General features: G+C 54.0%; 7 protein-coding genes across 7 annotated transcripts; 6 read left to right on the top strand and 1 right to left on the bottom strand.

The window, feature by feature from the left end:
• Positions 1-66: 66 nt before the first annotated feature.
• On the top strand, positions 67-3,011 carry MONBRDRAFT_30305 (uncharacterized protein; the record flags this gene model as incomplete). Its single annotated transcript, XM_001750762.1, has 9 exons — positions 67-250; positions 393-568; positions 675-863; positions 1,025-1,477; positions 1,655-1,735; positions 1,841-1,992; positions 2,080-2,296; positions 2,383-2,735; positions 2,855-3,011. The coding sequence occupies 9 exons, from the start codon at positions 67-69 to the stop codon at positions 3,009-3,011; spliced, it is 1,962 nt and encodes a 653-aa protein (XP_001750814.1).
• A 205-nt stretch (positions 3,012-3,216) lies between these two features.
• Positions 3,217-6,807, top strand: MONBRDRAFT_39299 (uncharacterized protein). The gene is made up of 7 exons (XM_001750761.1): positions 3,217-3,368; positions 3,656-4,320; positions 4,415-4,529; positions 4,640-4,839; positions 5,262-5,585; positions 5,732-5,863; positions 6,019-6,807. Exons 2-7 carry the CDS (start codon positions 4,027-4,029, stop codon positions 6,562-6,564), a joined length of 1,611 nt encoding a protein of 536 aa, XP_001750813.1. The 5' UTR covers positions 3,217-3,368; positions 3,656-4,026; the 3' UTR covers positions 6,565-6,807.
• Positions 6,808-7,329: 522 nt separating this feature from the next.
• On the bottom strand, positions 7,330-11,214 carry MONBRDRAFT_34722 (uncharacterized protein; the record flags this gene model as incomplete). Its single annotated transcript, XM_001750730.1, has 10 exons — positions 7,330-7,614; positions 7,752-7,811; positions 7,927-8,008; positions 8,098-8,124; positions 8,254-8,835; positions 8,927-9,017; positions 9,510-9,706; positions 9,844-10,556; positions 10,700-10,776; positions 11,101-11,214. The coding sequence occupies 10 exons, from the start codon at positions 11,212-11,214 to the stop codon at positions 7,578-7,580; spliced, it is 1,980 nt and encodes a 659-aa protein (XP_001750782.1). The 3' UTR covers positions 7,330-7,577.
• Positions 11,215-11,994: 780 nt separating this feature from the next.
• Positions 11,995-13,727, top strand: MONBRDRAFT_30302 (uncharacterized protein; the record flags this gene model as incomplete). Its single annotated transcript, XM_001750760.1, has 4 exons — positions 11,995-12,203; positions 12,299-12,512; positions 12,641-12,724; positions 12,831-13,727. 4 exons carry the CDS (start codon positions 11,995-11,997, stop codon positions 13,725-13,727), a joined length of 1,404 nt encoding a protein of 467 aa, XP_001750812.1.
• Positions 13,728-14,083: 356 nt separating this feature from the next.
• MONBRDRAFT_12869 (uncharacterized protein) lies at positions 14,084-15,136 on the top strand (the record flags this gene model as incomplete). Its single annotated transcript, XM_001750759.1, has 1 exon — positions 14,084-15,136. The coding sequence occupies one exon, from the start codon at positions 14,084-14,086 to the stop codon at positions 15,134-15,136; it is 1,053 nt and encodes a 350-aa protein (XP_001750811.1).
• Positions 15,137-15,514: 378 nt separating this feature from the next.
• Positions 15,515-16,781, top strand: MONBRDRAFT_30300 (uncharacterized protein; the record flags this gene model as incomplete). The annotated part of the gene is made up of 2 exons (XM_001750758.1): positions 15,515-15,562; positions 15,738-16,781. 2 exons carry the CDS (start codon positions 15,515-15,517, stop codon positions 16,779-16,781), a joined length of 1,092 nt encoding a protein of 363 aa, XP_001750810.1.
• A 3,476-nt stretch (positions 16,782-20,257) lies between these two features.
• Positions 20,258-24,479, top strand: MONBRDRAFT_34721 (uncharacterized protein). Its single transcript, XM_001750757.1, has 16 exons — positions 20,258-20,299; positions 20,670-20,835; positions 20,984-21,110; positions 21,233-21,299; positions 21,428-21,538; positions 21,651-21,767; positions 21,870-21,948; positions 22,031-22,095; positions 22,204-22,285; positions 22,375-22,497; positions 22,627-23,353; positions 23,486-23,574; positions 23,671-23,799; positions 23,881-23,941; positions 24,037-24,101; positions 24,224-24,479. Exons 2-16 carry the CDS (start codon positions 20,734-20,736, stop codon positions 24,404-24,406), a joined length of 2,127 nt encoding a protein of 708 aa, XP_001750809.1. The 5' UTR covers positions 20,258-20,299; positions 20,670-20,733; the 3' UTR covers positions 24,407-24,479.
• The last annotated feature ends 2,322 nt before the right edge of the window (positions 24,480-26,801 follow it).

Below are 26,801 nucleotides of genomic sequence, written 5' to 3'. Positions count from 1 at the left end.
GCACGCGCACCACACACGCTCACATCCAACACATCGACATACTCGAGCCCTCACGCTGCCGTACGTATGAGTCAGAGCCATCGATACCGCCCTCTCCTTCTCTTCCGCTTCTTCCTCTCTTTACTTCTCTCTTTCTCAAACCGACCAAACCAATTCTTCCTCTCTTTCTCTTTCTCTCAAACTCTCTCTCTCTCTCTCTCTCTCTCTCTCTCTCTCTCTCTCTCTCTCTCTCTCTCTCTCTCTCTCTCGTGTGATGTTTTATTTTGTTTTTGAACAAACCGTGATACGAGCACAAACATCGTGGCGATGGGCGGCAGGAACGTTTGCGCCAGCGGGGTGGTGCTGCTGGGGGCGGATGCTTGTACCAGTGTTGGTGCTGGTGCTGTTGGTAGGCCAGAATGGTGTGATGGCAATGGCGGGTCCACAGCCCCCCAACATTTTGCTCTTGTTCCCCGATCAATGGCGGTTTGATTGGGACACCTTTACCCATGCTGCCGAACCAGATCGGTTGGCCTTGCAGATGCCCACACTGCGGGCCATGGCCGCCAACGGCACCCGCTTTACCAAGGTGAGGCAAGATGTCACGGCTACCAATGTTTGCCCTCGTTCAATCATTCCATGATCTGGGCTGCCCGAGGTGAGGTGACCCGCACTCTCCTCGATTCGGATCGCAGGCGTTTGTGCCGGCACCCGTGTGTGCGCCGAGCCGCAGTTGCTTGGCCGCTGGACGCGAGTATGATCGAGCCGGTGTGGCCTGCAACTTTTGCAACGACTACAATACTTCCATCCCCACCTTCTACCGCCTACTGCGTGATCAAGGGGGATATCATGTCATGACCGCTGGCAAGGACGACCTCACCAAGGTCAGGCCTCCAAGGATCAACAGCATGGGCCCCTTCCCCCCTCCTACGCTCTAATGGAAAGATTCGTTTTGCAGGCCACCCAGCCAGGACGCAATGGCACGGAGCACATGGCAGCACTTGGTTTCTCCGATGGTATGTGCACCACCCACACGATTCTGTAGGAGGGGCAAGAAGACTGGGACACAAAAGATGTTGTTGCATCTGGGCAGGAGCAGTATTTGTGTGTGTGTGTGTGTGTGTGTGTGTGTGTGTGTGTGTGTGTGTGTGTGTGTGTGTGTGTGTGTGTGTGTGTGTGTGTGTGTGTGTGTGTGTGTGTGTGTGTGTGTGTGTGTGTGTGTGTGTGTGTGTGTGTGTGTGTGTGTGTGTGTGTGTGTGTTCTTCGCATTATACCCAGCTCTACCAATGCTCCTATAGGGCTACGGTACAGTGGCAAGGAGGATGTGATCAACACGTACCCCGCACCACACGAAATGTATGGCTACATGCTTCAAGATCATCAGGTGACCCTTCAGAATGGCACCCGCCTTTCAGCATGGGCAGCACACTACGCTTGCATGACCGAAGCCATCAACCACACCAGCCCGCTTTGTGATCGCCGCTCCTTTCCAGACGAAGTAAGCCCTTCGCACCCAGCCCTCAACCCGCAGCACCAACCTCTTTGTGCTGCTGTGTCCCTTTTTATATGATGGGAGGGGGAGAGATTGTCTACCGCATCAAGGCACATGCAATGGCGCGAGGTCGCCTAAGGCACTCGTTTGATGACTGGATGGTGGTGTGTGCTGGAACCATAGCTCTACGAAGACAACTGGACGGCGCAAAACGCCATCACGCTGCTACAACGCAAACCCCCAGGCCAACCATGGTTTCTGCAGGTCTGTGCTCCCCTAGGCTTCGGTCCCGCCGAAATTTGTCTTGCCATGGCTCATCGAGTGCTCTCAATCTTGAACCTCATCACCACTTGATCCACGTTGACGCAGGTCAACTTCCCTGGGCCTCACTCGCCTTTTCTGGTGACTGCCAGCCAGCACGATTCACAGGCCAATCGCTCATATCCTGCACCCGTGGATAACCCCGACATCCAAACGCCCGAGCACTGTATTCGCACCAACGAACCCAGCAACGGGAGACGGTACGTTCCCCCCGCTCCCCACACACATGTTTGCTGATGGCCATTAGATGGAGACTGCCTGATGGGGGGTGGGGTGCGCTGCGATAGCTGTGACTATGCGGCTGAGCTGGAAAACTTGGACCGACTCTTTGCCCTGGTATTGGCTGCGGTGCCAGAGGCAGAGCGTGCCAACACACTGACCTGCGTGGCCTCTGACCACGGCGAGATGTTGTGGGATCATCAAGACACGGGCAAGACGATGCCGTGGCAAGGCTCGGTGTCCGTCCCCCTCTTGTGCATGGGCCTCACTGTCCGCGCCAATTCTGTGCGTGCTATCGACCGGATGCCCTGGCGTTTGCCCAAACTCATCGAGCCACTCTCACAACAAGGTTCTTGCGCGGTGTACAACAGACGGTCAGCGACCGGCCAGTGGCCACCATGGACCTGGCCGGCACGTTTCTCGACTACGCAGGCATTTCGCCGGACCAGGGCATGACCACGCAGTCGCTGCGGGCGTTGCTCGAGGGTGATGTTGCGGGTGCCCGATCCTACCGTAGCTTTGTATCCTCGGGACTGCAAGCCACGGCCTTTGCCCCGCCAGTGACCGAGGCTGCGGCGGCAGTCACCGCCGAATCCTACAATTGGCGCATGGTCGTCCAGGCGCTGAATGGCAGCATTCTCAAGCTCATCTGCTGCAAGGGCGAATGCATCGGGGTCCCCAGCACCGCCCGCGGCCGCTACATGGTCCAAGGCCACCAAGTGCTGTAAGCTGCCACGATCCACCACCAGCTTCCCCCTATCATTTTGATCTCCCCTCGCACATTCTAAACCTGACCCAATACTCCTTCACCCCCCGCCTCGCGGCCTGGTCGACCTCCATTAGGCTCTACAACACGGACACGGACCCCTACGACATGCGCCCGCTCGACGATAACGCGACCAAAGCCGCCCTCGTTCCCCTCCTCCCACCGACCTTCCACTGCCCGACCCCCATTGTCAGCATGTCAGATCAATTACCAGATGTCATTCGCTCCGTCTGACCAGATGTAAGTACACACGTAGCGTAATAATTTAGTGCATTATTTATCACACTTTCACTTTATGATGTGTGATCTAATTTCACTTTAAGTGTTTAAATTCAGAATACTAAACCTTTAAGAGTACAGAGGGACCGGGTCAAAAGAGGACAGGAAATGGTGTTGCAAAACACTGTTTTGCTGTTGTATTTTATTGTTTTGCTCACAGCGCCTTTTTTGAGCTTTTTTTTTCGTTTTTGTTGTTGTTGTTGTGACTGTGACTGCGACTGCTGGAGGAGAAACGGCAGCGCCTCCTCTGAGCTGTATGACTGCAGAGCAGAGCCCCCTGATAGCCTCAATTTAGGCGCTCCTGTTTATTTGGTAAGCACGTGGTCTGGAGTGGGGGAAGGGGGAGAGGTACGGGGGGTTTGTGAACGTGTGAGCTTGATGGTGTGGCCTGCGACGCGTTCAGTGCGCTCGCGCTCCGGGTCGCAATGCCTGGATGCAGGCACCGGACGCGGGAAAGAGCTGCCGCTTGCTTGTTTTACATTGCCATCTCCCCCGCATTATGCATGGGCGTACAGCGTTGTGGCCACGCAGGCAATTGCTGATGTGTTGATGCTGATACACGTGTCACTTCTCACGTTTCTTCAACCCCCTTGCCGCAGGTCCAGCCTCCAACCGCTACGCCTCGTCTTTTTTTGGCAGCAACTTGGAAAACCGTGCCTGGAAGTGCCTGGTCTGGCGTGTATTCTTCTTAGACAAGCGTTTGCGTCAGCCGCCATGCTCTAGGTGCTGCACCTCAGCCCGAGTGTCCCTGATGAGGATTTTCATTGCAAGGATACCTCTTCTTTTTTTTTGAGACGACCACACAAACCATCTCTCGCCCACCAGCGCTGCCTCTACATTGTCAACCTGTCCCCTTAATGCCGTCAGAACATTATTCCAAGTTGTCAACGCGTCCTAGCGCATGCCTTTGGCTTCGTAAAGCGAGCGAACAGCTTCCCTGCTCAGACCGCTGTCCCGTCATTCAAACGCCATGAAGGAGTCCTCCACCCCGACAACTCCCACCATGGATGGTGCCAACTTGTCTCTTGTCAACGGTGGTCCCGTGTGGCAAGTTGGCGACCGCGTCCTGGTCGACAAATACTATGGAGCTGAAATCAAGTATTACGGTCCCGTCGACTTTACCAAGGGCACTTGGGTCGGCCTCCTCATGGACGAGCCCATTGGCAAAAACAACGGCACTGTTAAAGGTCGCCAGTATTTTGACGGCTGTCCACCAAAGCATGGCCTTTTCACCCTACAAAGCCGCTTGACGAAGCAACATCCGGTATGGTGTCTCATCACATGGACGACAGGTGTAGATTGTCATAAATTTGCCGCTTGTCGAGCTGACCCCTCGCCGATTGTTCCATTGCTTGCAGTATAAGCCAGGGGATCGTGTAGTGGTCAAAAAGCAAATGGTTGGCACGGTCCGCTTTGTGGGTGAAACGCACCTCGAGCCTGGCCTTTGGTTTGGCATCGAGCTGAATACTCCCAGTGCGTCCTTCACTTAGCTGCTTCCGACCCATGCCCTCTCAGCTTGTTTTGCATCTTCCACTGATACACGCGTGTCAACACGTCCGCTTGACCTTTTTTTTTTCCTCTAGGTGGCAAGCACAACGGCACAGTCGGAGGCAATACCTACTTCACCTGTGAGCCCAAGCACGGCATTTTTACACGCGCAAGAGACGTGGAGATTGCCCCGTCAACCATTGATCTGCGTACGCATCACGGTAGTCTCTTGCTCGTCAATTCGCCACCTCACGGCCTCCCTGACTGTTCCACTCCATCACTGCCACCCGGAACGGTATCTCATGTCGTATAAATTTCTCCCGCGGATACATGTGGTTGCAGGCGCCAATAAGAGCACCCGCCTGTTGGCCAATAATCTAGCCATGGCTGCTGTCGCCACCGAGTATGTTTGTACCTCTCCTTCCGTCTATCCTTCTGCTGTTGAGCTTGATCAATGCCCTGCATAGCATCTGCCCTGTGAACGCTGGCATGATGTCGGGATGATGATTGATTCTTGCCATTATCAACTTGATGAGCACCGGACACTCACTGATACTTTCTTGTGACCGTGCCTGCCCATGTTCAGCAAGCACAAAGACGAAGGCGTGCGTGCTTCGACCCCGGAAGATACCTATGACGCGGTACAGAAGTCCCATGACCTCGCCCATGGGCTAACGAACACCAATCTAACCCGCTTTTCCTGTTTTGTCCGATCAGAGCAATCTCAAAGCTGAGAATGACCGATTGCGGCAAGAAGTTGCAGCGCTGCGCGCGGCAGCACAAGCCACTGTGGCAACAGACTCACCTTCCGCGCAGGCCTCTGCCCCAGCATCAACACCAACATCGGGCTCTTCACTCCAACCACCCCCATCGCCTTCGCATGGGACCGCGGATGCCGGCAAGAGCACAGCTTCGCTACAGGCCACTATCAACGCACAACGAGTCACTATTGCCGAGCTTCGGGCGCAATTGGATGAAGCCCGCAAGGCAGCCTCGACAGCATGTCATTATGCCGATGAGCATATCCGAGAATGGAAGGCGGTCAGTTGCTGACGTGCTTTGTCAAGGCGTCAAAAGAGCAGCAGCCCTTGCTTTGCCAGCTGCAATTCCAACGCCTCATCTCTTGTTATTTTTCTCTTCTTTGTTTGTTTGTTCATGATTCTGTACGTTGTTTTTCATTGTTTTAGCTGAGCCGCATGATCAATCGCTACGAGTGGCGACTAGAGGACATGGCCATTGCCGCAGATGCCATCGAAGCTGAGCGAGACGAGGCCGTCGAGCTCTACGAGTCCACCTCAGACAAGCTGGCCGCTCGCGAGGTAAGCAAGGCGCCCGCTGGTGGACACCGTGTGCCTTGCTTGTTCTTTCATAAACCTCGGGTTTGGCTTGTTGCTTTGCGTCGTTTGTACATCTGCTGGGTTGGACTTTTGCTGACTGTTAATACACGGAATGACCATGTGTGATGGCCGGCTAGATGGACATGTTTGATGCACAAAAGGGCATGATGGACGCGCTACGTGAAGTAGACATGTGGAAGCAAGAGGCAGAACGCTACAAGCAGGCCTTCCAGACTAACATGGGCTCGGCCTCGCCGTCGGAGGTGGGGCATGGCGTAGACGATGACCCCCTGGCTCACGTCTCTCAGCTTTTGGAAATGTGTAGCCAGTCCCCTGCCGCCCGATCTGCTGCATCGCGTGTGGCGGGCATTCACGACGATGGCGAGAAACTGATTTTGGACATGTCCGAAGTCAACTTGACCGACACGGCAGCTGCCCTGGCTTCTGCTTTTCAAAGCCACCGAACCTCAAATGCAGCCAGTGAATACGCCGGCCACAGCGAGACGGCCGACCTTAGTGAGGTGCAGGAAGCAGACGAACCTGTTGAAAACGCAATCGTCAGCCAGGAAGCCAAGGCTCCCCGGCCCACGCCGCCCCCTGGTGTGGATGCTGAAAACTTTTGTGAGATTTGCGAGCTCTACGGTCATACCGCAGACGAGTGTGACGACACGGTGACGTTCTAAGAGCGTATAGCCATCCACGCCTATTCGGCGCCTCCTTTTCATCTTTAGGATCATGTGGCCTAAATTATCTTACCGCTGGCGGCCAAATGCTTGTCCTTGAACGTACTGTTTCACTGCAACTAGCGGCCAACAGCCTCGGGCTCTGTCCGATTAATCGTGCTTTCCGTTGACATGCTTGGGTTGACAATTTGCTTTGTGGTGCTCTTCTTCTGAAGAAGGGAAAAATTTATACCCATCATGTTCACAAAAAAGCAGAAAGTGTTCACCCGGCGGCTGATGTTCATGCTGGTTCAAAAAAGTTTCTCGATGGCCAACTTGGCAATCGTTTGCCGCGTTTGCTTGTGTGGCTTGATCAAAAGAAGAAGGCAAAAGCATAAGCAGCCATTCACGCAGGGCTCTGCCTTTACGCGAAAGATAATCCCGAAATGCTTTTTGATTTCTCTCAAAGTACTGATAATCAAGCTAAAAAAAAAAAAACAGCATGAAAAATTGTGTAAATTTTTGGAAATTGGTCGGCCGGAAATTGGTCGGCCGGACGGAGCCGTTTCCGCTCGAGGCAAAAGCCTCTGTCAACGACGGGGCCGTTTCCGCTCGAGGCAAAAGCCCCTGTCAACGACTCGACGAGCTTTTGTTGGCCGACTATTCTATCTATAAAAGAAATTCATCAAATTTATTGATGGTGCGGCTTACACAAGGGAAGTGACTGAAATAAAGAGCCATGAACATTACCGCAGGGACGAAAGAGAGAGAGGGAGGGAGACCGCTGGTGAGAATGATGGATTTATCCACGGACAGTGGATGGGGCATAAAAAACGAAAGACGACACATGAACAAACATCCAAACTATCAATCTCCTCCCTCACAATCTTGCCAGATGTCAATGTCGTCAACCCAGATGGGGGCGGGTCTCGCTTGCAAAATGATATGGAGGATGAAGAAGAATCCCTTCAGCACAGTGCTCAAGCTATGTTCTCGTCCGCTCGGCTGCCTTGTCAAGACTAAGACAGGCACATCTACTTCTTGCCATTGGCTTTTTTACGGCTTAGTACCCTATCAAGAATGAGACAAGTATCCAGCAACATCTCGCATTAGCGTCATCGCGCAGGTTGATCCAGTGCATTGTCGAGACGATTCGACAACCACAACATGCCATGGTCAAAGATGTGGTGTGAAGAGGAGCACCGTACCTGTGACCGACGCTCTTTTTGCCAGTACTCGGTGGCGGGGTGTGCACCTGCTCTTCCGCCCTACACAAGGAGCAGTTATCCCCGAAGCGTTACCAGAATTGCGCCATCCTCCAAGCCTTCCTGGGCTGTCTACAGGACAGGTTGCACTCAATGCTGCGCAAGTCCTCCGACGTACCATTGGTCATTCACAGCAGCAATGCTCTTCAGAACAGGGTTTGCCTTGACACGTTTGGGCTTGGGCTTGGTTGCCTTGGTCTCTGCGCGGTAGCATATCCAGCACCAACACGGTCAGCAACTTCAAAGCTTGGCATTCACCGGAATTAGATCGCAACAAACCAGCACGTACTAGATTTGGCTGCATCGTTGAAAAGACCTAAGGCGCATCCGTGCGACATAAGGACATGGAGCAGTGAGTGAAGTGCAAGCATAAGAGACAAAGAAGCAAGGAGATCAAAACAACCACTTTGAATGGCCAAGCTGTCAAGAGCGGCAGCTTGCTTACCGTCAGCTTCGTCTTCCGAATCATCCTCCGAGTCACTTGACTCCTGAGAGGCCTTTTCTTTTTGAGCCGCTCGCCGCGTGGTTGCTTTTTGAGCTGTAGCGGCAGCTGTAGCGGCGCGAGTAGATTTGCGGGTGGCTGGGGGGCTGGCCTCCTTGTTGTTTGAAGCCGACACTTCGGTCTTGCTGGTCGACACCTTATCCGCAGCGTCGTCATCAGCACTCTCCTCGCTGTCCTCGGAGGAGGTGGAATCCTTCCCATCCTCTTCACTATCGCTTTCACTGTCATTGCTTGGAGTTGTCTTGGCGGTAGGTGAGGCGACCTTGCCATTGGCCGGTGGCATGGACGAGCTCTTGGTGACCTCTGGCGTTGCGCTAACAACTTCTTGGTGCTCAGCGGCATCGGCCTTGCCATCGCTGCTACCATCGCTGCTGCTGCTGCTGCTGCTGCTGCTCTCTTCTTCAGCACCGCTGGCATCACGCTTCTCGTCATCGCGGTCATCTTCGCTATCCTCGCTATCCTCAGAATCAGAAGGCTGCTTGCTTGCCACTTTCTTGGCTGCAGGGGTGCTCACCTCTTGAGCACCTGAGTCGGCTGACATGAGTGACAACAGGAGGAGTGAGACTCTGCTGTGCACACAAGCAAAGCCTTAGGCTCAGAACGACCAGGTCCATACCAGGCTTGGGGGTAGGCTTGGGTGTTGCTTGTGTCGACTTGGCCGGCTTAGGGCTTGCTTTCTCGGTGCTCTTCGCAGGGGTCGTGGGCGTCTACATGCATTCGCGCACCGTCATGGATGTGATGAGGGGTAGCCACGACTTGAACACGATTGTATGTGCGTTGGGCAGGAGGTGGCGGGGTCAAGAAAGGAAAGGGGATGGTGAACAGTGGTATCCAGGGTGGTGGAAGCAAGAAGTACAACTGTTTCAAGATCGTGGCGGAGAGCCGCCGAGCACACCCAGTCAAGTCAGGGGCGGCCTGAACATGCAAAAACATTGAAAAAAAACAAGGGGCACCCTTTACATACAAAACAACAGACATCGGGCCGATACCAAGACAAGCATACGGCCTGTTTTTTTTTTGGGTTCTTCGCTCTAGTGCGGAAGAACAGCAGCGACTTGCCCTTGCTCAACAATCCCCAATTCAGGACACCATGACAACCAACACCAAACAGCATGTAACCAATCTCCAAAATGCGGAGGAGGGACAGAAAGACAACCAAACAACCAAGACAACCCATGGTGGTAGGTTCACGAGCGTACCGCAACGACAGTTGGCTGAGATGTTCCCTGGGAGGCAGATTCCAGCAAGCGCTTTTCACGTGCGTCAACACCTGCACCCTCAAATCCACAGTTGGGGCACTGATCCTCCGAGTCCACGTTGGGCAAAAAGGTCTTGCAGATGAGACAGGCGGGCTCACCCGGCAGAGCCTTGCGCGTGTTCTTGGGCGCTTCCGGTACTTTACGACCATGATAGAATCGCGAGTCATTGGGAGGGTGGGACGGACATTGGTGAGGATGGACGAACCACATGAGCACAACACAGCACCTTTTGACTGGATGTCTTCAAGGGAAAGGGGTGAGAAAGTAGTCTGACCTGGCGGGGCTGGGGCAGGAGACGGCGCGGGGTTGGTGGCAGCGCTTGCTTCCTTGGGCTTGCGGCCACGTCGCTTTTTGGGGGGAGCCTCAGCTTCAGGAGCAGCGTCCTTTTCAGCTGCAGAGGTTTTGGCCGAGGCCTTGGAGGCGGCCTTTTTTGGGGTGGCGGTGGTAGTGGCTTTTTTCGGGGTGGCGGTGGCGGTGGCGGTGGCTGTGGCTGTGGCTGGGGTGGTCGCATCGGTTTGCTTCTTGGCACGCCCACGCTTCTTGGGAGCAGGGGCCTCTGCAACAGCTGGAGGTGCACTGCTGGTTTCAGGGGCTGGGGTGGTGGAATCTGCGGGGGCAGAATTCTTTTTGGGACGGCCACGGCGCTTCGGGGCTTGTTCGGGTGCTGCTGCTGGCGTGCTTACTGCGGGGGCAACCGAAGAGGTTGGGCGACCGGGGGTAGCGGCTGGAGTAGCGGCCGGAGTAGCGGCCGGAGTAGGTTGACCCTGATTTTGAGCTTTGACCTTGGCCTTGGCCCGCTTCTTGCGCTTGGCTGAGGGTTCAGCTCCCGAGTTTGCCGCAGTTGGGGTGGCGGTCGTGGCATTTTGCGCATCTTTGCCCTGGGTGGTGGTGATCACCAGTTCCTGCAGGTTGGACAAAGCTTGAACGCGCATGCCTGGGCCCACTAGTGCACCATCGGCAGTCTTGACCGAAACGACTTTGATGGGCCTGCGAGGGGGCGACGTTTGAGTCGCACAGCAGAGCAGCCAACCTCATCAGCAAGACGATGCGGTGTCTCGAAACACAACCCAAACCGGAACAACACACCCAGCAGAAGCAAACAAACAAACGAATTCACGTCAGTCGCGTACTTGTTAAAACTGCGTTGGTACTGGGTAGCAATCAGATTGGGCAAGTTGGCCGTGTCGTCAAAGACCGAGGCCGTGAACTGCAGGCGACAAGAACGTGAATGAGAAAAAAAAAAAAAAAGTACGTAAATGCAGTCAAATGGCATCGCAGGCGAGATCGGATCGACAGCCCAGACCCTTCTGGCATTGCCCATGTGCAAATGCCAGACCCCTCCCCATTAGATTATCAAATGCAGCAGCCGATCCCCGCTGCCATCTTTTGGTTGCCAGACGCTCGTCCATCGAGCACAACACGTTCCATCTCTCACACACACATAAAGGCTTCCCACGTGTTGCTGTTGCGAGCGGCAGGCGGGAGGGGTGCATGGACGAGCCGGGCAAGGTTTTGAATGAAACAAACGCACCAGAAATTTCTGATTCCCGTGGGTAGCACGCAGTGCCAGCTCCGTCACTGGCACAGGGGCCATCATCATGCCAGAAGGTGCAGGAGCCGAAGCCCCGGCTGCCGTTTGTGCCATCACGTCTCTCAAGAGAGAGAGAGCGAGAGAGAGAGAGAGAAAGACGAAAATTCACACACACACACACACACACACACACACACACACACACACACTCACACACATCTCTTCAAGTCCTTAATGTTTAAGCTTACAAATCTCCTACACACACACTTGCACGCTTGTGATTTTTCATCCAACAAATGTAAAATTACAAGACAAAATTTACAATTTAAAGGACGATTCACCAAAGTTGACACACCCCTCCTATCTTGGTTCACGGGTAGATTACCAAGTGTCAGTGCGACCGATTACGTCATTGCTGTTGCCGGCGGTGCCGATTCGTCTCTGTGTGTGTGCGTGCGTGCGTGCGTGCGTGCGTACGTCTGTTTTACCTCCCTGTTGCGCATGCGGGTTTGGGGCAGGCGTCCGGTCGGACTCGATTTGTTGTCATAATCAGTCAAGAATACCTGGTCGGGCCTGGTGCCTGCGTCTCGTTTGACCACCTAGACCCTTTTGGGGATCTTTGAAAAACTTGGGGTGCGTGCACAGTTGGGCACTGGGCGTGCCATCTGCTTGCATGAGATTAGAGAAGACCCGATCACTGTGCAGGCTTGAGCAATGCTCACTTCTTAGATCAAGCATTGGTGTTTTGCGATCTTCTCCTCTGCTTGCAATCCATCGACTTACTCAGCTTGCTCGCGTGTTTTTCGTCTGCCCTGTAACGGATGACCAGCCTCCACAGAGCTGACTGGCATTTTTCAGAGCAGCCGAAGAGCTGGACATACCTCCACCGCAAGCATGACCTCTCTGTTCAAGCTAGTGGCCTTGTTGTCATTGGCCACCACCACCTCTGCCTTTATCAACGGCGTCAACTTTGGTGGTTTGTTCATCTTGGAGACAAGCTGGATGTACGACAAGTTTGAAGCTGCATGTGAGGCCGACTTTGTCGCCCAGCTGATTAAGGAGGATGGTCTTGACTACGCCATCCAAACGTTTCGAAACCACTGGTTCGTCTTTGATTTTCGGTCTAAAATTCCGGGTGCAATGCTGCTTCATAAAGACACCGTCCATCCACTTACCTTGTGCTGGTCGCATTGACCAGGAATTCCTATATCCCGGTCGAATTGTACGACATGCTGTCTGTGGCAAACATCTCTCACGTGAGGCTACCCGTGGGCTTTCATACCTTCGACACGCCATTGACGGATTTCAACACCACCATGTACAACTACGGCTTGAGTGCTGAGGGCTTTGTGACGGGCGGTGTCAATCACGTTTTGGAGGTCGTGGCTGAGCTCAAGGATCGTGGCATCAAGGTCCGTTGATCACGTCTCGCGACTGCATCAGGCCTTTCATGCCCCCACACCAACCATCATGAACACGCATCACACGGTTTGGAGCCAGTCCACTGCCAATGTGCCGGCTCACTCGTGTCGGTGTGCAGGTGATTTTAGATGTCCATGCCCAGATTGGAGGTGCCAGCAAGTGCTCCGCCTACTCGGGTTGGTCCGTGGCGAACGCTAATGAGGTTAGTGCTCCAGCCGCCCCTACCTTCCGAACATCACTTGCCGTCCATGCTGTTACAAGATGCATCCATGCCTTACATTCAACCATCGCCACACCTTTTCACACAGTCCTTCTGGCAAGGATCACCCGCCACAAATTCGGCCTCGTGCGCCAGTTCCGGGTTTTACCAATCCCGACGAAGCTCGGACAAGACGTACCTCGAATATGGTGCCGAGATGGTCACCGAGACCATTGTCCCCTTCATCGTCGGGCTCCAGCAGCACTCGGTCTACAGTGACACGATCGTCGGTCTCGAGTTGATCAACGAACCCGGCCTGAGCTGGAACAATCTCGAATCAGAGATCCAGCAGTACATCATGGCGACTGCGCCATCTGCCCACAAGCAGTTTTCGGAGGCCAAGCTCGACGTGCAGCTGATCCTCAACTTTATCAGCCCCAACCAAGACGGCATGGCCGCCTGGGTCAAGGCCCAGCAAACGAGTGGGGCCCTGCCGGCCATCCTCATTGACTACCACAACTACTACAACTGGGACGGGCCGCTCACCATGGATGAGGCGCTGGCACGTTCTTGCAACGCGACCGAGACCGACTCGCGCTGGAGTCAGTACACCGATGCGGGCTTGCCCACCTTCATCGGCGAGTGGTCGACCGCCACCAATCTCGGGGATCCTGCCTTTTCCGACGTGGACAACGCCACGGTCGCCAAGTTCCTCTCACATCTGTACGCCAACCAGGTCTCAGTGATCCTCAACTCGAAGAACGTGGTGGGTCATTGCCACTGGACAGCTCGTATGGGTTCAGGTTGGGACCCACGTCCTACCTCAGCCGACCCCAATGGCCGGCAAGACGAGGGCACCAGCTTCAAGAAGTCGCATCCTTCCTTTGGCAATCGCCTCTGGAATTGGGCCGAGATGATGGACCTGGGCATCTTCAAACCGCTCTTTGCGTTGGACGTGACCGGACGCTGCGCATGCGAGGGTTGCCAGACCCACATGTCCAACTAAGCCAGCGCTCGTGACTCGCACGCCTTTCTTTCGTGCATTTGGAACCGCTCTGCCCGGACATTCGGCGAGTGTTGAGTGTTGAGTGTTGATTATGCCATCCATCATGTGGCCTGTAGCTTCAAATCTATTGATTCGGGCATCAATTCCACGAGCAGCGACGCCACCCTTGCCGTTCCATAAAAAACAATCAAAAAATCCATGACACCAGGAACTCGTAAAGTTTTCGCCATCAACAACATGTCTGACATACACTACATCATGTTTAAAGGGAGGTGTTAAGTCATATTCATAAAAGCTAATGAGAGCAACAAAAAGTCACAATTTCGCTGCAAAAAGTCAACGCACTTCAACGACCAATGGCGCATTCAACTCTGACATTCAATGAGATGCAACAGCTGGAACGGCGGCATCGGCGGTGGCGGCAGCGATGGCTGGCGGTGGTGCTGGCAGTGGCTATGCTTGATGGAGCGTGCCCCGGGGAGACCAGTGACGCTTCTATTGGAGTTGGCGATCAGGGGTCTCTGGTTCTCACGAGTGGAGCGGGTGGTGCCGTGTGGACCGGAGCATGGAATGTTTTGGGACAGTTGGACGCTGCCAACAAGAGTCGGCAGGTTTGGGACTTTGAAGCGGGCCCTCTTGAGCCGTATGGCGCCCTGTCCATACCTTCTACAGTTGTGCGTGGGCCTCTGGTCGTTCTCAGCACTGAGTTTTATCCCCTGCCGGAGCGAGTGCGTGCGGGCACCACCTCCCTCGAGCTGAGCGGAAGCTTTCAGGCGTTGGTGCCAATGAGTGGTGTCGTCAATTACGTGTTGATTGATTGCTGGGCCGAGGAGCGACAAATCACCAGTCTCCTTGTCCGGCGCAATGTGGCGAGCCAAGTGACAATAGAAGCAGTCATGGCCACCTGGCTCCAGGTGCATGCGAGTGCCGAAGCCGTCGCGCTGTACCAGGCAGCCTCTAACTCGACGATCCACCTGGGCATCTACGCAGGGCGCACAGACAAACTGCCCTTGATTGTGGTAACCACAACGCTCCGTGCGGTGCTGCAGACTCCCCAGCCGAGTTCCTCGTTGGCCACGTTGGCTTTGAGCCTGCCTTCAGAGGTGCGCGACCTGCTTGCCGCGCAAGGTCAAAGCCTCTACGCCATGCTCCACGACCGCAGCTATACCTACGTTTACCCGATTATTCTTCCCGCCAACGGAACTCAAATTCGCACCGCTGTGGGACGTGTCACGGGTGAGGCCTGGTTTGATGACTTGACCAACCAGCTGGCCTTCCGCCCAGGAACTACTCGGTTCCGCGTTGGCCTATTGCTCAATCATCCCGATTTCAACATACCCGCCGAGAGCATTGCCAATGCTACTACCATCCTCAACAACTTTGCCATAAGGGAAGTCATTAACCTGTAGCCCATGGACAGCCTGCCCTCCCTTTGCCTCTTCCCGCCCGTGCCAGGGGCTTCTGCCATGACTCTTCATGGCTCGTTCGCGACTGTGTCGTGTTCCCCTCCTTGTTCACAACTTGACAAATCACCCGTAAAAGAATTGTATTCGTCATCAAACCATGGCATCACTTTCTACGCGGGCACACACATACCTGATCAGCGCCCCTGACCGCTCCGCTGCCCTCTCTCGCCCCTCCCTTGGCGCCGAGCACCCGAAGCAGCACAACGTGCATAAGAAACGACCTGCCATAAAGTTATTACAGAGACATGAGGAGTTTGCGTAGTTTTATTCGAGAAACTAGTGCTAATTTATGAGACTTATCAAGACCTTTATGTTGTCAGCATGTTGCTGTCAAAGCTGAAAGCGCATTTGCTCTGCTGGGGTGTGCGGGTGTGTGCTTCTTCTTGTGGGCAGTGCTTGCCGCGAGTCGGAGAGGGGGGTGGGGTTGGGGGTGGGCACGGTTATCATGCCCTTTGGGACCTCGCCCGGGGCTGACCACCCTTGGGTTGGTGGTCATGTGGTGCTGCTTCTTCTTTCTTCTGTGTCTCTGCTCGCTGCGCAGCAGGTCGTTGCCGCAAACCTGATTGAAGCGGGCATGCATGTCGACAAAGACGGGAATTTGTACATCAACAGTTCGCATAGCTCCGACGGTCAGTCCGCGCGAGTTTTCTTCAACGGCCAGGAGGTGGGCCCGCACTCGGAGGCGCTGATTACGCTGCAAAGCAACGCGGAACGCTTGAGCACGCTGGCCTCGCGAATGCGACGGGCGTCCATCTACGGGCATGGCAACCATTTGATGGCGGTGGCAGGACATACCACCGGGAGCTTTCGCCTCAACTCGACGCGGATTTTTGACGGCCAAGGCTGGCAAGCGGCTCCCGCAATGCCGGATGCTCGTACCGATGCTTGCGTTGCGGTACATGCCGGTGAAGTGTACGTGGCGGGGGGCCGCTTTGGGGGCATCATGAACGACGTGCAGTCCTTTAATGGCCTGTCATGGGTCACCCGCCCAGCGCTGCCCGATCCACGGCATAAGGCAGCCTGCGTCTTTTTCCGAGGCGAGTTGGTTCTCACGGGTGGTTCTGATGGTGCCACGCGGGCCCATGTTTTTGCTCTCCGCAATGGTGCTTGGGCTACATTGCCAGCAATGCCGCTAGCTCGCAGTGACCATGCTGCGGTCGTGTATCAAGATGAACTCCATGTGCTGGCTGGCACGACATCGAGCACAACGTCGGTCATCACTTCGGTGGTCATATTCAACGGCACCACATGGCGTCAGGGGCGCTCGACAATATGGCCCCGCCGAGCCGTGGCGGCTGCCGTCTTCAACAATCGCATCTACCTGGGAGGTGGTGCCGTCAGCGGGTCTGTGGTTCGTCATGACATGGCCTACTTTAACGGGACCACCTGGTCCGTCAGCGCAGCATGGCCTCAGGCGCTGGCCTCGGCGGGCATGGTTCAGTTCCAGGGCCAGCTGTGGCTGCTGGGTGGTACCAATTTCACGCACGTATCGGCTCGGACGTACGTGCTCTCTCCTGATCAAACCACCTGGATCCCCAGTGTTGATTTGCCCGAGCCTCGCTGTGCTGCCGGCTTTCTGGTCTATTAACCCCCCAAACGTGTTGGTGTTGGCACACCCACCATCATGACCTGACCATGTCAGTAAGAGAAACTTTCATGCTAATAATTGATAGATTTGGAATTGATCGGGTAGGAATGAGTTTGATCACCGTCGACTTGCCGGGCCAACTAGATGTACCCCGCGTGGCTCTGGTTCACACCACCCTTGTTCTCAGTTGACACCTCTTGAGCCAAGAGCCCAAAGGCGACGAGGCGAGTTGTTCCACAGTCGTTTCATCTGACATCGGGTTTGAGAGAGTTTGAGAGGGTTTGAGAGTTTGAGAGAGTTTGAAAGGGTTTGAGAGAGAGTTTGAGAGAGTTTGAAAGGGTTTGATAGAGAGTTTGAGAGAGTTTGAGAGAGTTTGAGAGACACAAGAGACATTGAGAGAGTTTGAGAGACAAACAGAAGCAAAATAGTTAACACACCCACGTACATACACACGTGCAAAATTTGCAGACGGCACATTTGGGCGCACTTTTGCAGGATTTAGGAGGTCGTTCTCGGGTTGAGAGGGCGGCGTTGTTGATTGTGTGGCAGTGGTGGTGGTGGTGGTCTTGAAGAGTGGACGGTAGCTTGGCCGGTTGATTTGATAGGGGGTTGTTGCAAGGGCACGGGCAACCGCTTGGGTGCCTGCACGCTGGACACCGAGCTCGTTGAACGAGTTGGACTTGCGTCGACACCGGTTTCGTATCGCTCCTGCTGACCTGGAAAAAAAAAAAGAGCGCGCTGGTTTCCTGGACACCTGAAAGATGGCACCAACTCTCGGTGGCTTTGTGCGCATGGTGCGCAATCATCCCAAAAAAATTGCAGCAGCCGTGGGTGTTGGCTACCTCATCTACGATGCAGGCATGACACGCTGGAAGTACGTTTGTGCATGTGTCCTCTCTCGCGCCTGCGCTTGCCTTTCCCCTTGGCTCTTCCGCAGGCCATTGGCTTTTTGACCCGCGTCAACTTTGCAAAAGCGCCTTGTTTTGCTCATGCACATGCCTGCAACCCCTCAGCCGTATGCTTCATCGTGAAACGTTTTGTGAAGCAGCACGGGTACGGCTGGCCTTGCGCGAGCGCACCAGCCCACAAGAGCAAAAGCTCGCTGCACTCACTCAATGCGTCCCTGTTTCTCAGGACTATGGTCAGATGTCGCTTGACCCGAATCAAGAACCCCGGCGTATGTGGGTTGTCCTGCATCCACGAGCCGGCGACGGCGAGAACCGTACCTTCTTCGACAAGGAAGTGGCGCCCATCTTTCATCTGGCCGGCGTCGACTTTGACGTGCGCCGCATCAAGCAAACGTGTGTATCGATTTCAAGCCAGCGCCCTGCACTTCTGTCTTTTTGCATCCACATTCAACTGCTTTCACTTCTTCAAGCTCGGCTCTCTCAGCCTCAATCTCAACTTTTGCGCATGTGCACCCGGCGCTTGCAAACGATTGGTGCTCTTTGTAGGGAGGATGTCCGCACAATCGTTTACAACCAAGGTATGAATGTGTGTGCTGACACCACACGGTAGATCTGATGACCTTTGGGCCACGTCTACAATGTGGTCCGAGGTGACAGCTGTCTACAAATGTGGTTCCGCCTGCACTCACCAGGCTTTCACCCCGATGCGGCCCCATAGATTTGGCACGCTATGACGACGTCGTGGTTGTGGGCGGTGATGGCTTTCTGCAAGAGGTCGGCATCACTACATCATCCTCTTCTCCCCTGAGCACCTCCTCCGACCGGACGGTCTCCGCTTCCCCCGCTTTTTTTTTTTTTTTTTTTTTTTTTTTTTTTTTTTTTTTGGCTCAGTCTTTTGCGCTCGCGGTCGGCCTTTAGGCGGTAACGGGACTCAAGCAACGACCTGATGCCGCTACTGTCAGCACTAAACCCGTGGGCCTTGTGCCCGTCGGTACCTCCAACAACCTCTTCCGTCAACTTACAGCAACCGACTCCTCTGATCGTACCATGTATGACGTGCTATTTGCCATGGCCTTTTCTGTTTTTTTTTTGTTTGTTTTTTCTTCTTTCCGCCTAATTTTCGCCGCCTTGTGGTCTCGTGCCACGTAGCCTGGCCCATGAGGCAGCTTTGGGCATCGTGGAAGGCCGTACTACCACGGTTCCTGGCATGGTAGTTGCTTTTGATGACACGGAGATGCCGTCCTACATCCTGGTTCGTACGCCCTCCTCTCCCTACTTGAGCCAGGTTTCGTCTGATGCGTCATGTTGAATTTTACTTGTGCCGGTGTGTGTAACAGAGCCACATGGGCTGGGGAATGTTCGGGCAAGCTGCTCGTCGCGGTCAAATCCGCCGTTGGCCCAATCAATCTCGCTACGATGTCGCAGCGTTGGTTGGCTTGATCTGGGATTTCAGCGAAGCGCGCGATTGCCAGGCTGTGCTGACCGGCGAGCGGCAAGTACCAAGTTGATGGCGACTAGCTTGAGCCCCGCATGTTCTTGCAGTCTTGTCATGCTTTTTTCTCATGGTCCTTTTGGCGTTTGGCTGGGTTTGCACATGTAGGGCGGATGGCTCACAGATGGAGGTGACCACGCGCTTTTCGTCGGTCATCGCAACTTGCTCTGACTTTTGGTGCTGCGGCTCTCGACGCCTCTTGCCCGGTCGGTGCCGCCCTCGTACTTCCTTGATGCCTTTTTTTTTTCCTCCACACCCCAAGCCATCCCTCTTCATCTCGTCGACCCCAAATCCTCCTTTTCTGGTTCACATGTGGGCTTTGTGGTTGGTGACTGACTTCTGCTTGTGTTTGGAGAACAGAAGGCACTTCAGCCCAGCAAGGCATGACCTTGATGTACAGTGGCTCTGAAGCCTCGCTGCTAGACATGATTCGTGGCGTGTTTCGCATGCGCCAGGTTTGATATCATTTTCCCTTCTGTACTCTTGCCCTGTCGTCATTGCTTGGCGCCGTGCTTACTTCATGTTGCATTTCCAGGGCGGAGCCTGGCAGGAGGATGCTGCCGTTGTCACTACCACGCCCATGAAGTCTATCCGTCTGGTACCGGAAATGCCACCAGCACCTGAGGCCGAGCCAGCACCCGTCTCGTCCGAGGCATCCTCCGGCGAAGAGGCGGAAACCGCTGTGGCCGAACCCATGCCCTTGTCACATGCTGTCAACTACAGTCTAGATGGCACCAACTACTTGTCGCGTCCAGTGACGCTGCACTATGTGCCCGACCTGCTGCGCGTGTACACTCCATCCAGGCTCTTGCAACCTCGTCCCTGGAACTAGATGCCTGTTGGAGCCCCCGCCGCAGCGGAACTCTCTCTCACACACACGAAGCCCCACACACACACACAATCGAAAGCAGTGAAAACGATCTTGTTTGATTTCCGAGACAACAACTGTTGTCAACACATATTTCTGTTTCTCTGACATTCTGCACAAGCTCAACAGGCCACACGCGGTCGCATCAGCCCCAAGCTGCATCTCTGCAAGCCCCAGTTGAGCCCCTTGTAATTTACGCAAGTTTGAACCAGAGTCGACACATATCTCTGACTTTGTTGGCTCATTGACGGTGCGTGTGTGTGTGTGTGTGTGTGTGACGTGACGGGCAAAGGGCAGCGGCAGTGGGTCCCGGGGCTGATGATCCGGGTGCGGTGGTGATATCAGCGGCGATGGGGCATATGCACAACCGTCATTGGGTCTTTCTGGGCATGGCCTGGTTTGGGAGCATCGTGAGGCGGCCAATGACGTTTGCGTGACAGGAGCTTTTTCTCGTCACGTGGCTCGCTGGCTGTCGTCGCTGTCGGCGCTGTGTCGCGGTCTTCCTGCGGCTTCCAGGCGTTCCCGCCGTCGCGCGCGCTGAGCACTGTGATCGCTTTGCTTTCCTTCGGCGACAAGTGTTTGGTTTGCTCTCCTTCACTCTTTGGGCTTTGGTTTCTTAGGCCCGTCTTCTCGACGAACAGGAGTCTTTGTTTGTTTCTGGGCTGACTCTGGCTCACAATCAACATGGGGGGCAAGAAGAAGCAAGCCCAAACCTCGGGTTTGGGCAAGGCTGTCATCAAGGACCGCTTCCGCGGTTATCATGGCTCCAGTGGCGAACGCAGTGTGGTGCGTTTGTCCCAACTCTAAGACCGCACCATTTGCTCCCTCACCGACAGTCATGCAACTCTTTCACGCAAATTTGGAGCCTGTCGGCCGGCACAACTCACGCTGACGTGTTGGTTCTCCTGGCTCTATTGTTCGGTTTTGCATTCAGGCTCACACTTCAGACCTTGATGATGGCTTCTCCTGGACCAACACGCAAGGCGTGTCCGTGACAGAACAAAATGCTCTGGATGACTTTCTCTCAACCGCCGAGCTGGCCGGCACCGATTTCACAGCTGGTATGCGTCCAGAACGGGCGTGCATTCTAGCCCAGTCACACTCTTGACGGCCTTGGTGGTGCTGAGCCTAGGACCAAATGGCCTCGTGACTCATCTTGCGGTCTTCTGCGCTTCCCTCGTAGAACGTGAAAACGCCCGAGTCGTTACTGAACAAGTCAATGATGCCTTGCCCTCATTGGAGATGCGCAAGTACGCTGTTCTATTCTGACACGCAGTGCTCCTTTCGGGGGGACTCTTCTCAGCACGAATGAAATGGAAGCCACATCTTGAAGCAAACTTCTCATGCCTTTCATTGTGCGCCCTTCACTTGTTGACAGACGCGGCGCAGCCGCGCGACGAGAGAACCGCAAGTATCTTCGCATTCCTCGTCGTCCAGCCTGGACGCGTGATATGAGTGCCGAGGAGCTTCAACAGATCGAGCGCGAAAGGTTTGTTGCCTGTTTTTTTTTTTTTTTTTTTTTTTTTTTTTTCTTGGCGCTTGAGCTGCCCCCTTGATCGCTTGTACTTGAGACTTGTGGCTTACTCTGTTGACATATCCAGCTTCTTGAACTGGCGCCGTGAGCTTGCGGTCCTACAAGAGAACGTTGATCTTCTTCTGACCCCATTTGAGCGCAATCTTGATTTTTGGCGTCAGCTGTGGCGTGTCGTCGAGCGCAGGTTCGTTCATGGCTCTTGATGCTGGCTCGTACACCCCTTTGCTTTCTCCCATTGTTGCTGTCAAACTGGGGTGTGTGTTGCTCACATATCAATGGCGTGTAGTGATGTGATTGTTCAGATCGTCGATGCACGCAACCCCTTGCTCTTCCGCTGCCGTGATCTTGAAGGTTGCGTGAAAGAGGTTGGTTCATAGTTTACGTGCTTCTGTTGTTTTCACGCCTGACTTGGCTCACTATTCTTTCTTTTTTTTTTTTTTTTCACAGGTTGACTCCACCAAGCGCAACCTATTGCTTATCAACAAAGCCGATTTGCTTTCTGAGGATCAGCGGTGGGTACTGACATGTTTTGAGATGTTCCTCTCTCTCTCTCTCTCTTTTCTTCTTCTCTGCCCGCCTCACGTCACTGTCCCATCAATGCACGCCGCCTGACTTGGCAGAGCTCAATGGGCCGACTACTTTCTCAAGCAAGGAACACCATTTGTTTTTTTCTCCGCAGCCTTGGAAACGCAACGGAATGAGGTAGACATTTCTTCTCAAGCATTCTTTTAAGCAACTGTTTTTATTGTGTGAAGATTCCACTTAGCCGCCTACTGTTTTGCTTTTTCAAGGAGGAAGCTGCGAAGCAAGCTCAAGACGAGGCCGCAGAGGAAGCTCGCGTCATGGAGGAAATGACTGTCAAGGACGAGGATCTAGATTTGTTGTCCAATACCTTTCGTAAAAAACTTCAAAGCGTACGTATCCCGCCCATGAACAGACGCCCTTCTGCCTGCCTCCTGTTTGTCTCTTTTGCGTTACCCATCCTTGCCAGATACTGCTTCTCTGGGATCCTGCTCACAGGCTTCTGATACTTATCCTCACAGAGCAAGGGTGGATTCGCAGCGCTTGCCGTTGAAGACGAGGAAGATGATGACGATGAAGAGGACGATGAGGTCAAGAAGGATGAAGCAAAGACCGAGCCGACAGATGATCAGGATGCAGAGGGACTGCTTGATGATCACGATGCGGCATCCGATCTCGACGATGGAGCCCAGACACCCACACCTGATGATGACGAAGCCGAGGATGCGCAGGGTGCCTCTGCCCAGGCGGCCGCCAGCGAACCCACCACGAGTTCTAGTGGACTTAATCTTAACGTAGCTGCGGCCGATGCAAGCCTGCTATCTGGTCAAGCAGGTTCTAACTTTTTTACTGCGGATGACGAGGAGGAGGACACGCTCGGGGCCATTGAGGAGGACACTGATGTTTGGCGACATCTGACGGTCAACCCCACTCAGCTCTATGATGTGTCACAGCTCATGGATCTGTTGCTTCAATTGGCCGAGGGTGTGGGCGAAGACCGACACCCAGTCATTGGTTTAGTTGGCTACCCCAACGTTGGCAAGTCCTCGACAATCAACGCGATTTGCCGCTCAAAGCGTGTCTCCGTGTCAGCGACGCCCGGCAAAACAAAGCACTTCCAGACCATCCTTCTTCCTGAGATGACGCTCTGCGATTGTCCTGGTCTCGTATTCCCCAACTTTGCCAAATCCAAGGCTGAGCTGGTGTGCAATGGCATCCTTCCTGTTGATCAATTGCGTGACACAATTCGTACGTTGTGGCTCAGTGCTCGCGCTTTCTTGCTCCCTCACCGTACACTCCTGATCGTTGACATCTGCTCATATGTTTTTTTTTTTCTCCTGGTACCCGTGTACGCTTACTTGGCACTTTCATGCGAGACAGCCCCAAGCGCCCACGTTTGCCACACCATCCCTCGCCACATCCTCGAGTCAACCTATGGCATTCGCATCATTCGACCAGCTGAAGGCGAGGTATTCCCATTGTTTTCTTGTCATGACCCCTCTTTTCTTTGGGTTATCTCTTCGTTCTGGTCCCATCGATGAGTTGACATTTTGGGATGCGCTTAGAGTGTGGACCGCCCGCCAACTGCATACGAGTTTTTGAACGCGTTCAGTTTTGCCCGCGGCTTTATGAACGCCCGTGGCTTGCCCGATGTACAGCGCGGTGGCCGCATTGTGCTGAAAGACTACGTCAAGGTGAGTGCATCTTTCGAATCGAAACTCTTTAGATGCACTTGTCGCTTACAGGCTCATCATTGGTGCATTCTTGGGTTTCAGGGTAAATTGCTGTTTTGTAAGCCACCTCCTGGCTATCCACAGCTTGTCTCCATGGTGCCAAGTATGTTGTCTTTGCGCATCTTTCACGCCTTCCAAATACATCATGACAGCGCCACACGGAGGTTCCTTCACTCACGTTTGTATCGCTTTGCATAGCTGAAGCCATGGCCAAGGCCTCTGCACTTCTGGACAGTGACTCTGCTTCCATCTCCGGTCCCAGGGTTAGCGGAACATACACCTATTCCTCGAATGGCGTCGTTTCTTCATATGTGCTTTATCTTCTCTTTTTCACAAATCCTTGCTCATTTCAACATTCATCTTTTGTTCTTGCCCTCGTATTTAGCACCAACCAACCTATGTGAACACTGTGGACGAAGAATTTTTCAAGCAGAGCGGTGTCAAAGCTGTGGTGTCATCCATGAATGGCAGCCGTGCGCGCAGCGCTGGAGCCAAGGCAGGTCCGGCCAAAAATAAGCGGCATTTCAAAAAGAACAAGCATGAAAAGGTTCGCCGTGTGAACAACTAAAATGGCAAACTAGTAATGTCTGATGAGGTGTGAAGTTGTCTTTGCTCTTCCGGGCTCAAAATCATTGCCACCCCTACCCGATTGTGTCGCGCTGTGCGTGGGACTGTATTTTTGCCCTCGTTTCTAGACCTTGCCTCTTCTCCAGCCACCTTCCCCTGTGTGTGCAAAGGCAAGGTCGTGTTCTTTTCCTTCTTTTGCCTGTTTGTGTTTTTGAATCAATTGATTGTTTTTACAACTTCTCATAAGCTTTGTGTGCCAAGAATCATTGCGTTCTTGTGAAGGCACAGTAGAGCAAAAAGAGGGCGTGTGAATCGTTGGTTAAAATACAAAGAAAATGGAAAATAACAATGAACTGGTCGAAAAAAAGAAGCACACCGCTCTACTTTCGCATTAGGCCTCCTCGCCTGCCTCATCCATGTCGAGATCAAGAACGACTTCCTCGTCATCCTCCACAGCAGTCACAGTCATATCAAAAAGAGACAGCAATCCTCCAGCCGATGACTGTGATGCTTGCCCCCGTCCAGCTGCACTCGGAGACGTGCTGTCCGTGGCTTTCTCTTGTGATGATGCCATGGCCTGAGCTTCTTCAGCGTCAAACTCAAGCTCATCCGTGGCAGGAATATCCATATAGCCCGAGCGATGCTTGGCAGCAGCATTGTCCAAACTACTTGTGCGGGGCCAAGCATCATCGACCACAGACTCGCTCTCCATATCAGCATCGCCGGCTGCGCCTGTCCCTGAATTTATACGTAGTGGTGCAGCGACTGCGGGTGCAGGCATGCCAGAGGGCGGGACTGGTGCCTCAAATGCTGCCCCCGTCTCAGATGTAGCCTCGGTCACCTCGTGTGTTGGGCTTGGAGTGAATGCCGGGGGTGAAACATAGGGGTCAGTTGGTTTCTGGACAGTCTCGTCAGTGGGGAGTGGCGCCCAAAGGCCACTATACGCAGGGGGGACATATTCCAGCGGCGTGTCTTCGGGCACCTCGGCATTGTCAACCGTAAAACCTGGTGGTGACACGTATGACAACATGCTAGAGCTGAAGGGAGGCGGGGCCGCAACCGGTTCTTCTGTCTCCACAGGAGGTTCCGATACCGACGTTGTACCCGGTGAAGACACGGCGGGCGGAGGGTTAACAAAGCTGGTTTCGGCCACCTCTGCCTCCTCATCAAAAGACTCCAACTTCCAGCTTCCCAACTCGAGAAGATCATCATTGCTCAAGAATGAAGACGCGTATGCAGGATTGTAAGTGATCTTGTGCGCAGTAAACACCGTGTCGGTCTCCACTTGAACCTTGCGTCGACGTGAAAAAACCACAAGTATGAGAAGCAGCAATAATACTACTATGGCACCAAGAACGCCTCCGATGACAGCGCCCACGTTGGTGTCTCGGCTGGCAGACTTGGCCAGGCAAATTCGATCGGACGTGTCAGTTGCAGGTGCCTGTTCGATCTCGCCATCACCGCAAGAAGTAACAGAGAAACAGGCATCATCCTCGTAGACTGTTGTTGAATACTGAACATACTGATCATTGCCACATTTCGTCCGGTTCGAGCAAACTGCATCAGAGTAGTAAGAAGCATTGACGGCAACATATTCCGTTGAAAAATTGCACTCAGTGACGAGATCGCAGGACAAGTCCGCGAACAACGTGTGATTGACGGCCACGTAGGACGAGGTGTTGCAAATAGTGACATTGGTGCAAGCCACAGCCTCGCCAAACAGAAATTGTGTCTCGAAGTTGCACAGCACATTATCGATCTTGCAGGTTGAAGTTGAACCATTAAGCAAGACGCTCAGCAAGGGGGCATAGCCGATATTGGCTGATGAAATAGTCACTGTCGATGTGGATTGGTTCAAAGCTTGAGCTTCGGTGAGGGAGGCATTGACATCAAGCTGAGCTGCGAACCGCCCTGAGCCTGCATCCGTGTACGACTCGGAGAAGAAGACATACATTTCGCCTGCCGTGTCCTGGACAGCCTGCACGATCGACACCCCAAGATCAACCTCCGTGCCATTCTCCACGCGACTCACAAAGGTGCCGCGGTAGACATGCATCGTCTGGTTGTACTCAAGTGCTGCCTCGGCCGCACCAGCATCTAGCTGCAAGATGGCCCCAAACAAGCCATTGGCCGTCTTATCCACAGGTAACAACGTACCATTGCCCACATGGGCTGACATCAATGGAACGGCAGCTGCATCCGAGGCAGAATCAATACCCAGATCAGCAAGGAAGAACACCCGCGAAGCGTCCAAGCTGCCGCCGGGAATCACGTGCACATTCACTCGAACCTCCGTATAGCAATCAGCCCCGGGCTCTGGTGCGTGTACCTCGGCTGTAAACATGTACTTGATCTGCACACTCACATCCTGGAGGTAAAACGTGTCGGCAAAGTAC

This window comes from Monosiga brevicollis, genomic scaffold, assembly GCF_000002865.3.
Source record: "Monosiga brevicollis MX1 MONBRscaffold_47 genomic scaffold, whole genome shotgun sequence".
Lineage (NCBI taxonomy): Eukaryota > Choanoflagellata > Craspedida > Salpingoecidae > Monosiga > Monosiga brevicollis.
This window is presented reverse-complemented; position numbering and strand designations above follow the sequence as displayed.